This window comes from Littorina saxatilis, linkage group LG3 (genome assembly GCF_037325665.1).
Source record: "Littorina saxatilis isolate snail1 linkage group LG3, US_GU_Lsax_2.0, whole genome shotgun sequence".
In the NCBI taxonomy this organism is placed as follows: Eukaryota; Metazoa; Mollusca; class Gastropoda; order Littorinimorpha; family Littorinidae; genus Littorina; species Littorina saxatilis.
In genome coordinates this window covers 56,985,813-56,997,623 of record NC_090247.1, presented here as the reverse complement: position 1 = coordinate 56,997,623, position 11,811 = coordinate 56,985,813, and the positions used below count along the sequence as shown (strand labels likewise).

Below are 11,811 nucleotides of genomic sequence, written 5' to 3'. Positions count from 1 at the left end.
TTTATACTGGTTTCCCTTTGACAATATCTGAGAAATAAGCAAATTCTTGGACTTTTTGTTTGTTCATGCGCTGCAACTCTAACGTACATTTGTGTATTGCACGAGCAGGGTTTTGCGGGAATTACTATTTTTCCATGCCATTTAGGCAGTCATACTTGTTTTTTGGGGGGCCAGGTGCTGGGTGTTTTGTGTTTCTATAACCCACTGAACTCTGACATGGATTATAGGATCTTTGCCGTGCGTATTTGGTCTGGTGCCTGCGTGTACAGTACACACTAGCAGGTGCAAATAAGTTGACCTGGGAGATCAGAAAAATCTCCAATCATAACCCACCAGGTGCGGCTAGGATTCGAACCCTGAACCTTCCACACGGAAGGCTGTTGACGTCTTAACCACTAAGCCTGGGACAGGCTGATCTTTCTTAACCCAGTGTGGGATTTTCAGTGGGGCGACCACCCCCAACCCAGCGCGTCCCCGGGTGGCGGATAGGGGAACGGTCTTCAGATATGGAGATCAGCCGCTTGCGGCCGCGGACCAAACTGGCTCCGGGTGGGATCCCGGCAAATCCTCCCCCCTGTGCTCTCAGGGTAGGACGTACGGGCCATGAGCTAAGGGTGAGGTAACCCCGACAGAAAACCCCGAATGCTGAAGACGGAGGACCCGGGCCGCACGGCGCATTCTAACAAACCACGGGTACACGCACTTACGCAAATGATGACACAATCAACCAGCACAGATGGAAATGGCGCTCGCCCATTGAGGACCCCCCAGGGTGGAGCAGCGTCGGGTCCCATGCCTCAAAGGGACCCAGCCCCAACTACTGGAGGTCCCTCCCGTCCGTCTTGTCACGCCAGGGGATGCGGGAGGAAAGTGACTGGCACCACCACAACCAGGAAGAAACCCAGTCAGCAGCGACCTTTTCAGGTCATGCACTGGAACGCAGAAAGTATCCTGAACAAGAAGACAGAGTTGGAGCATATCCTGCATGAGAAGAACATCAACATCTGCTGTATTCAGGAGACGCACCTGACACCACAAAAGTCCTTCAAAGTGAGAGGCTACCAATGCCTTAGGTCCGACAGAACAGACCGAAGCAAAGGAGGAATCCTGACCCTCATCAGGAACAACATCAATGCCTGTTTGATAGAAACGCACATGGAGGACTCCGAATATCAGGTGATTCGAATCCAGACGAAGACATCAGAATTCCATCTTGTCAACTTCTACTGCCCCAATGATAGACACCTCGCCCTTGACACGATCCCCGCAAAGGCCTCCAACTTCATCGTGGTGGGTGACTTCAACAGTCATTCACAGAGTTGGGGATATGACCACCTGGATCGGAGAGGAGAAGAGGTGGAGAACTGGCAGGACGACAAAGGTCTCATCCTTTTGAACAGTCCCTTTGACTGCCCTACATTCTACTCCAGAAGATGGCACACTACATCAACTCCTGACCTAGCCTTCTGCACGGAAGACATGCACCAGCTAACCAGCAGAGAGGTCGGAGAACAGCTAGGTGGAAGTGACCATCGGCCAGTCTTTTTGACCCTGGGCATGGAGTCCTGCACTGAAGCTTCCTTCCCACGGTGGAACTACAAAAGAGCGAACTGGTTCCTCTTTAGACACCGCACCAGCGATCTCACCAAAGACATCAGAGTCGAGGGTCGAGACATCAACATGGTGGCGAAGGACTTCAACATGAGCATCCTCAGAGCAGCGCGTGAGTCCATTCCCAGGGGTGCCAGGAGAGACTATAAGCCCTACTGGAGCAATGAATTGCAGGAACTGGATGATGATCTGGCAGACGCCAGAAGGGAAGCAGAAGTTAACCCGTCACAAAACAACAACATCCGCCTCCAGGAAGCCAAAGCCAAATTTCTCAAAAAGAAGCTACAGGCAAGACGGAGAAGCTGGCAAGAGAAAACAAGCTCTCTGAACCTTGAGAAGGATGGCAGAAAGCTCTGGAGGCTCACCAAGCAGTTGAATGATGAGAACACCAGCAGAGGAAAGATCACATTAGAAGAGAACGGGAAGGTGCTAACTGGAAAGCATGCTGCCAACCAATTTGCTGAAAGCTATGCAGCTGAGAGCAACCTCCATGTTAGCCCCGAGAAACAGAGAGAAGCAAGACGAGAGAAAAGAGAGAGACCTGCCAGACAGTCGACAGTGGACGCCATGAGTCAACCACTCACACTCCACGAGCTGCACTCAGCTCTGAAAAAGTCAAAGGCAAAGAAGTCCCCTGGCCCAGACGGCATCACCAACGAGATGCTAACCCACCTTGGTAGTGCAGCAGAGAACAAGCTACTCGAGGTCTTCAACAGCAGCTGGCAAGAAGGATCGCTACCACAACTCTGGCGAGAAGCGATCATGATCCCCATCTTAAAAAAAGGGAAGGATCCAAAGAAGGCCACCAGCTATCGCCCAATCAGCCTCACCAGCTGTGTTGTGAAGACCCTGGAGAGAATTGTGAACGAGCGCCTCAGGTGGTACCTGGAATCCAGGAACCTCCTCGCCCCTGAACAAGCTGGATTCCGACAGTTCCGCAGCACTGAAGATCAGGTCACTTACCTAGCTGAAGAAGTTGAAGATGCCTTTCAGGAACAGAAGCTGGTCTTCGTCACCTGGATAGATCTTCAGAAGGCCTTTGACAAGGTCTGGAAAGATGGACTCCTTGTAAAACTGCTGAGGAAAGGCGTGTCCAGCAACATGTACCAGTGGATTCGCTCTTACCTCTATAACCGCAGGGCAAGAGTTAACGTCGACCAGACCAAAAGCAAGAAGTTCCTCCTTCGTCATGGCGTCCCTCAGGGCGGAGTCCTCTCCCCCACACTCTTCCTTCTCTTCATCGACGATCTGGTGTCTGAGATGCCCAAGGGGATCAAAGCTGCTCTCTACGCAGACGACCTTGTGATCTGGTGCAAGGAGGAGCACGCAAGTACTGCCACCTACAGAATGCAGCAAGCGGCAGATAGGCTGAACGCATGGGCAGAAGATTGGTGCGTCTCCATCAACAAGGAGAAATCCTCCACCACCCTATTCACACTGTCGCCAAAGCAGAAAGCCGGAACCATTAGGCTTGGTGGAACTCCTCTGAGAGAGGATGAAGAAGCAACGTACCTTGGTGTCACCTTTGATAGACGGCAGACCTGGAAACCACACATTGCACAGGCAGAGACGAAGGCCCGGCGCAAGCTAGCCATACTCAGGAAGCTGGCAGGTACCACCTGGGGAGCGAACGAGAAGATACTGAAGACAGTATACCAGGGAACAATCAGACCCCACCTCGAGTACGGCTCCACAGCGTGGTCAACCTCAGCCAAGACAAACCTGCAGACCCTTGACCGTGTGCAAAACCAGGCCCTCCGACTCATCACTGGTGCAATGAAATCCACGCCCATCAAGGAAATGGAGAAGCTTACCACCATCCAACCCCTCTGTCAGAGAAGAGAAGCCAAGACTATGGTACAGGCCGAGAAGCTCAAGTGCCTACCCGACCACCCCATGAAGCACAGACTGAGCAACCTCACCAAGAACCGGCTCAAACGGAGCAGTTTTGTACACGAGAGCAAGAGACTTTCTCGACAGTACAGGGAAGTCCTCCCACAGAACACTCTACCTCTGACTCAAGAAGAAGAGGAAACCCCCAAGGCAACAGAGAAACCAGGCATCCAGATCTGCACCAGTGTTCCACATGTTACCTCAGGAGAAGATCAGAATGACACAGCTCGACAGGCACTCACCTTAGCCCTGATCGACGAACAGTACCCAAAAGAGGCGTGGATCCATGTATACACCGATGGATCAGCAACTAACGCCGTGCTCAATGGAGGTGCAGGCATTCTCATCCAGTTCCCTGGGGGACATACAGCTACATCCAGCGTTGCCACTGGCAAACACTGCACAAACTATAAAGCAGAAGCAGAAGCTCTCATGCAGGCCGCCTCCTTGGTTCAGGACTCCGCAGACCCTTGCTACCAAGTTGTCTTCCTCTCGGATGCCCTTTCAGTCCTTCAGGCCCTAGAGAACGACAAACTCCCACAGCTGGCCAAAGCATTACAGATGGTCAGACAAACCAGAAGAGTTGTCCTCCAGTGGATACCAGCACACTGTGGGATACCAGGAAATGAAAGGGCAGATGAGCTGGCGAAAGAAGGAGCCGTGGAAGACCAACCTGAAAACAGTGTCAGCTTTAGTGAGCAGAAGACAATCATCAAGGCATTGATGAGGCCAAGGACAAACAGAGATGACTACCACACAATGTCCAGAGAGCAGCAAGTCAACCTCATCAGGCTGCGTACTGGCCACAACAGGCTCAATGCTCACATGAACCGAAAGTTCAAGCTGGCGCCATCACCAACCTGTGCCTGCGGTCAAGAAGACCAAACAGCGGAACACATCTTACAGCGATGTCCCTTACTAGATGAGGAACGAAAAGAAGTGTGGCCGTCACCAACTCCCTTGCAGACCAAACTATACGGCAGTCGACAGGAGTTGGAGAAAACGACAACATTTATCACCAGTGCTGGACTGATTGTGTAACCTCTGCGAACGCCAAGAAGAAGAAGAAGAAGAACCACTAAGCCATCGCGCCTGCCATTCATTGACAAGTGGGTGTCCTGCAGAACAGAAAGACGGGCAAACAGACGTGCACAGCGGTTTACCTTGTGGGGTGGGCAGGGGGGGGTGCAGCCGTGGTGGGCTGGGGGTGCTAGAGCGACTGCATGGGCGCACACGTACGCACACACATGAACATGCATACTAAACAAGAAGAGCAAACGCTCGATCGAGTCACTTTCGCAGTTCTGAATATTATATGAGGCATCAGATGGACAGGAAGAAATTGCTATTCACAACACAATACAGATGTAAATAATTTGATGTAAAGAATAATCCTATAAAGTTTGAATCAAATCCGATGAATAGTTTCAGAGATATGATATTTCAATTTTTTTCCTTCAAGACATACCTGTGACCTTGAAAAAGGTCAAAGGTCACCAAAGCAGACGTCAAAGTGTAGAGGTCACTGGGAGTCACGTTCACATAAAATTTGAGCCCGGTCACTTTTATAGTTTCCGAGAAAAGCCCAACGTTAAGTTGTGTGTTGCCGAACAGAAAAGGCTAGTTATCTCCCTTGTTTTTCTGATAACGTTCGTAAAAGGCTACAGATGTAAATACTTTGATGTAAAGAATAATCCTACAAAGTTTCAATCACATCCGATGAACTTTGTCAAAGATATAAAATGTCTAATTTTTCCTTTGACGCTGACCTGTGACCTTGAAAAAGGTCAAAGGTCAACGAAACCATCGTTAAAGTGTAGAGGTCATTGGAGGTCACGACTAAACAAAATATGAGCCGGATCGCTTTGATAGTTTCCGAGAAAAGTCCAACGTTAAGGTGGTGTCTACGGACGGCCGGCCGGCCGGACGGCCGGCCGGACAGACTAACACTGACCGATTACATAGAGTCACTTTTTCTCAAGTGACTCAAAAATCGTACACAAGCTTACCTTGTGGGGTGGGCAGAGGAGGTGCAGCCGTGGTGGGCTGGGGCTGGGGGGTGCTAGATCGACTGCCTCCTGAATGCTGCGAACCCTGCACACCAACAACATTGACATTTCATTTCACAACATCAGCCACCTGCACTGTCCATTTTTACCCCACAATAGACAAAAGGCTTTAAGCTTACAACTTGAAGCCATATGTTATGATGAAATCTTGTTTTACAATCGCATGTGTGCATGTGGTGACAGCAGCATCCAGCTGAAAATGCAACGATTTCTTCAGTAAATGTTTTTGGTCATTGACGATGGCGACAACAAAAGTTTTGAGTTTTGAGCTTTATAAGAAAACTGCCTGAGAATGCTTGGGAGCGAGTTTGTCATCATCGAATGAACGTCACTCATTTTTGGGTTTACATTTTCATTTTCTGCTCAGAACTCTTATCTATTAAATCGCCATAATTCTGGCTACAAGCATAGCCACATACACCCATGTAATTGTTACTAAACTGAATTATGATCCTATCTACACAGCGTCTTACCTTCCAACTGGTGTCAAATATTTTTAAAGATGCATATCCCCTGAGAAATTCTAGGCGTTCTTGCACAAGACTTTTTAAAATACCACAATACAATCAGCAACAGTGCAACACATGTGCTTGTTTTTGTGGGGGCTTATCAAAATGTGTTCAAGATCAAGTGATATAAATTTATGCGAAAAGCCTGTGCTGAAGTAATTGTATCATCAAGAGATACACAAAATAACAGGGAGAAACAGTGCTTGGAAAGAGAAGGTAAAGTATACATATCATTAAATTGGAAAAATCTTATTTCTGTCTGGGTTGTATGGCTCCAACACCAAGCAAGAAGGAATGTGTGTGCTGAGGATTTGGTAGGGGAATGTGATGATTATATTCAAAAGAATACAAACAAACATATGCAAAGAAAATCATACAATGATGGGAATGGATGGTACACGAGGAGGATTATGAACGAACAAATTTAGTCAATTTTTGGGTCGATAAATACATCTTACCAGCTCTTGATACGACATGTACTATACTCACAACCAAAACTTCAGATACGTAGAAAATTACTGAACCAATCACACAGAAGTTCCCTGAGGAAAATGTTCGTTCCATGCCTATATGGGTTACACGGACAGAGAAATTCATGCATTTTTATGTGAAAGTGATACACAAATACAGTCGAACCTGGCCTGGCGACTACCTCTTAATAACAACCACCTGCCCAATACAACCATCTCAAAAGATCCCTGATGATTTGTTCCCAGATAATTCACCTTTCCATATCAACCAGGGCCGAGGTGCACGAGAAAGTTACCAACCGGGTGGGAGCCAGCCGCGGTGTTGGATTGGTTGAAATTGAGATTCGTTGTGATTTCAACGAATCGGACCCCGCGGTTTTTCTCTCCTGTTTTGGGTGGCACCCACTTTTGGTTCGTGCATCTCAGCCCTGCTGTCAATATAAACCACCACTTTTTGTCGGTCCTTCGGACGGTCGTTAGAGACAGGTTCGACTGTACAAACACTGGACACAACGGAGATTGACGGAACTCACGCCAGCTGACAATGTTGCATTAGGATCAGGGGTGGAGCGAGCGCTGGAAGAACCCAACAGTTTGACATAGTTGGCTGGAAACCATCCAATCTTTTTCCTCTGACCACGTGCCTGCGATCAGAAATAAATAATTAGCAACAAAATATCCGAGATCCTATCATCTACTGAATAAAGTTTGCTTTGGCAATTCAAGAAAGTGTGAAACTTGAATAACATTCACCAGAACTTCGAAGGAGTGAAGCATTAGCTGGAAAATCTCAACAGACTTTCACATACTGTAGTTACAATTTTTGTTGTTTTTGTGGTGAAATCTGAAGCTGTAACGCACAAGTCATCTCCAAGCTTACAACAGAAACACTTTGTTTTTCTCCGCATATATAATTGGAAAAAATCAGGTCAACTTTGCTAATTTTTTTCATGTTACACTCCTGCATTCAATTTTGAATGAACTTTTAAAGACTTTCCAGCGAGCAAACAAACCTGTAACTCTCCTTCCCACCATCCTCGTGGTGATTTCTGCCGGACATTAATGAGGTTGCCTGCTTCCAGAGACAACTGACCGTTCCCAGAGGCTGTGTACGGCGCTATCACCATGGCGATCTCTGAAATTAGAACAGTGATTTTTTTTAATTGAATTGGATTTAAAGAATGTACACAAAGTAATATTCATGGAATTATACTGACACCAACACTGAAATTTGTTTAAAAATGTATTCATCCTTTCTACACCAACTAAGTGTCTTATAAATGAGACAAAGTAACATTATGGACTTGTGAGATGATCGACTCAGTCAGACCACTATCAATCCAATTTTTCCTTTTAAACGTTTTTTTTTAGACTTTCAGTCACAAATATAATTATCACAACTATCTATTCACTCATCACATTCATTAGTCTTTGAGATAATTGCCCTCCCCCAATAAAAATTTTTTTTTTTTTTTTAAAGAAGCAAGTATGCAGACTAGCTTTGTCTTAAACACTGAAGCCATGAGAAATGTCCCAAACACTCACTCTGGAATGTATCACTTTTTTCAAAAATAAATCTGTCAAAATATCATAATTATATAGTCATTCTATTGTGCTTGAAGTCCACCACTACACATACCAGTGCACCAAAATAAATGTTAAAAGAAAGAGAACAAAGCCTAACTCACCCGGTTTCTTTAAAGTTTTGTGCCCGGGCTGTGGATAACAAAAATTCAGGTCATTATTTACGTATTATTCTTGCAAAAAGCTCATAATTGATTATGAACGTGCAGCATGGAAGATTTGATGAAATTACTGCGATAATTGTGCAATTGTTTCTGTGGTTTGGTAAATAATAAAACATTCAAATTAACACAAAATAACATTGAATGCTAATGCAATGTCTGCAACCAAATTTTTACATTTGCAGTGTGTGTGTGTGTGTGTGTGTGTGTGTGTGTGTGTGTGTGTGTGTGTGTGTGTGTGTGTGTGTGTGTGTGTGTGTGTGTGTGTGTGTGTGTGTGTGTGTGTGTGTGTGTGTGTGTGTGTGTGTGTGTGTGTGTGTGTGTCATTCTGTGACTTACATGTGTGCACACATGGGCAATTGTGTTGCTGTGTCTCTGTGTAACTGAATGATAGTTGCCCTGTCTGCTATTTCCCCTTAAAAACATATAGTCAAGCTGTGAACAAAATCAACAGAATTAGAAAACAGTTTTAAAAAGCAGCTACTACACAACCATATCGCTACACTACAGCCACGTTCCCAGTGCAATCTACATGCACAGTGCATTGTCATCAACCACAAAACCCACATCATTTCTTGATTAAATATTCTTCTTGATAAAATACAACATTTATGCTTGCAACGCTAATCCTATCCCTGACAAAGTGCACCTCATCAGACTCTGCCGTGGTCTCCCCCTGTTCGCTCTCTGGTGCATGCAGAGAAGTGGTTCTTGGGGGTACATCAGGCGGAATTTCAAGCGATGCTTTTGGAGGGAGAGGAGGAGGTAACTCAGTGGGCTCTGAACCCCCATCTGCACCGATCAATAAAAACGGCGAGCTTCCTCCTACACTTTCTGTTGCAGACTGTAACGGATCCAAAGCGAAACTGACAGAAGTGGTTGTGTCAGCATGATCGTTAAAGAGATCCGCAAAGGGATCCATGCTACCAGCACCAGCAGCTATAGGATTGGGCGTAGGCTGTGAAGGATTCTCTCTGTCAGCAGCAAAAGGACTGGGAAAAATCTTGGAAGAATTCTCTCCACCAGTGGCGAAAAGATTGGGTGAACCCTCGGTTAAATTCTCTCCCCCACTGGCAAAAGGATTGGGTGAAGCCTTGGTCGAATTCTCTCCACCAGTGGCAAAAGGATTTGGCGAAGGCTCTGAGGGATTCTTTCCACCGGCAGCAAACACCTGTGATGGGTTCTCTTGTTGTGGTGCAAGGTCGGTCAGCTCCGCTGTAGGTGGCTGGTTCATGTCAGCGAGGGCTGTCAACTCCGCTGAAGAGCTGCTTGCAGACATGCTGTTCTCACTCATGTAGAACTTGGCAGGCACTGGGGAGCCGACATTGACTGGAGACCCTGTATCCAACGGCCTGACATTCTCCAGTGACTTGTTGAAGGGTACGGGGGAGGCTGTCAACATCAGGCCGACAAAATCAAGGTCAAAGAGACTGCCGCTGCTGGTGGCTTTCCTGGCTTGCTGAGGTGCTGACAAACCTGCGCCAGTCTTACCAGGTGTAATGCCTTCTGGTTTTCCAGGGCCCATGGTGGCCAGTGCAGAGTCTGAAAAGACTGCGGCAAGGTTGCTGGTCTGGTTGTTGTTGGCGCTTGGGATCTGGCTTGTGCTGACAGAGGCCGCAAAATCTGATTGTACGGTAGGGATCTGACTCCTACTGGATGGGTCAGTTGCATCCTCTGAAAAGGCCTGGAGTTGTGGTGTAGTGGTACGGTCCTGACCACCTGATGATGGTGTAGGCTGAGCTGGAAAAGCAGCAGTACCATGTACAGCAAGGGTGGGGTCTGGGGGAGAAAAAGAGTTGCTGAAATCAACATTAGCAAACTGGTCTGAAGTGCTCTGTGAGTTAAAAATGTTGTCGCCACTTCCAAGTGCTGGATTCAGGTCCGGGAAAGGATCAGAAAAGGCTGTGCCAAAGTCCGGTGAGCCAGCTGAACCATTAATCACTTCCGCTGTTGTAGTAGCAGTGGAACCTGTTGCTTTGAACGGGTCATCACCAAAACTGATTCCAGTGGCTGTGCTGTTTTGGGGGTCAGTGGAAAATGGTTGGTTGGTGTTCTCTGGAGCTTGCAGCGAGAAGGCACTGGTGAAATCCGATCCAAAATCAAACTCTGTGGTGGATTTTTCTGCAGCTTGAAGATTCCCTTCTGGAACATGAGGTGGTAAGGCATCCGCAAAATCAGCCCCAAGGCCAAAGGCACTTGGTGAGCCACCAGTAGCCGTTGTCTCATCAGGCATGTGAGGTGGGAAAGCGTCAGTAAAATCTGCTCCAAAGTCAAAGGCATCTGCTGCGGCGCCAGAGTTCTGGAATGGCGTCCCCTCTGGAACTTGCGGTGGAAAAGCATCAGCGAAGTCTGCCCCAAAATCAAACAGCCCTTGCCCGCTCTCTGGAACAGTTGATGCTTGCTTCCCAGCTGCACTCTCAGGTTCGCTCCCCTTCTTGCTCCTGCTTCGTCTTGGAGGAGCCTTCATTGGTGTCGCTTCCGGATTTGATGCAAAAGCTTGTCCAAAATCTGCTCCAAAATCGGCCATTCCTGACACCTGACCCATCCAGTCCGCCGACTGAATGAAGCTTGCTTCTGATTCGCTTCCCTTCTTGCTTCGAGTGCGCCTAGGGGGAGCCACAGGCTTCCCCATGCCTGAAGGATTTTCCCAAGAAGCGTTTTCACCGAGAGTGTAATCTACCCCACCACCAAAGTTATCAGAGCGGAAAGTTGCTCCCGCGTGATCTGTTGTGGAAGTTGTTCCTGACGGCTGATGAGTTTTAGGCCATGCAGTGAAGAGCAAGTGGCAGCAAGCAGAAGAGAGCAAAGCAAAGAGCATGCAACAGAACAAAAACAGAACACAATCAGCTCAACATGCATGCAATTGCTGTATTGATTAGACAAATTTTATATCATTTTCACTCTGAAATCTCTCTTTTCATAGAAGCCAAAACAACTTCAAAAGATAATCCTTATACATGCTTCTTTACAAACCTAAATAACAGTGAGAAAAGTCAGCTGCCTGAACCTCCAAGTAAATTAGACTGTACTGCTTTTCATGCTATCAAGTTAAGCTACTTTGTTACTACAAATTCCAAAAGCTATACACCTTACTTCATTTCTCGCTCACTAGTAGAAATAAATAAAACCAAAATAGTAATTAGTTTTATCACTTGACTGTCTCTGTGTCTGACAAAATTGTATACATTTTCTTAGTAGTTAAAAGTCCAGTGTTTCACTGTGTCTCAATACAGTGATTGCAATCGTGATATATATTGCAGTGTTGTTGCCAGGCTTCGGTCTTCAGTCTCTGACGCATTCCTTTCTGATTTGACGCATTGGACCTAGCCCTGTCCGGTCGATGGACCGATAGTTTTTACGTTTTGGTGGTCAACTGACCGATACATATTCGTACATGGCGGACAAGGTCTGCAATGAATGGAATGGGAGTTGCAAAGTCGGAAAACAAACCCCGATCGAAATGCTCATGTTCGCTACGAGTGAAAATCCACTCGATGCCGAGTCCGTGTTTGTC

At 46.9% G+C, this 11,811-nt stretch overlaps 1 protein-coding gene across 5 annotated transcripts in view; it reads right to left on the bottom strand.

Annotated features, from left to right (window-relative positions):
• Positions 1-11,811, bottom strand: part of LOC138962744 (intersectin-1-like) — a 107,271-nt gene that overhangs the window by 44,503 nt on the left and 50,957 nt on the right. For all 5 annotated transcript variants that reach the window (XR_011454590.1, XM_070334689.1, XM_070334688.1 and 2 more), the window contains 4 exons: positions 8,241-8,268; positions 7,566-7,687; positions 7,086-7,196; positions 5,514-5,598 (listed from right to left, as the gene is read on the bottom strand). Coding sequence is in view for 4 of the 5 variants with exons in the window: in XM_070334689.1 (XP_070190790.1) it covers positions 5,514-5,598; positions 7,086-7,196; positions 7,566-7,687; positions 8,241-8,268 (346 nt within the window). In the remaining variant the exon portion in view is untranslated. The remainder of the gene's footprint in view (positions 1-5,513; positions 5,599-7,085; positions 7,197-7,565; positions 7,688-8,240; positions 8,269-11,811) is intronic.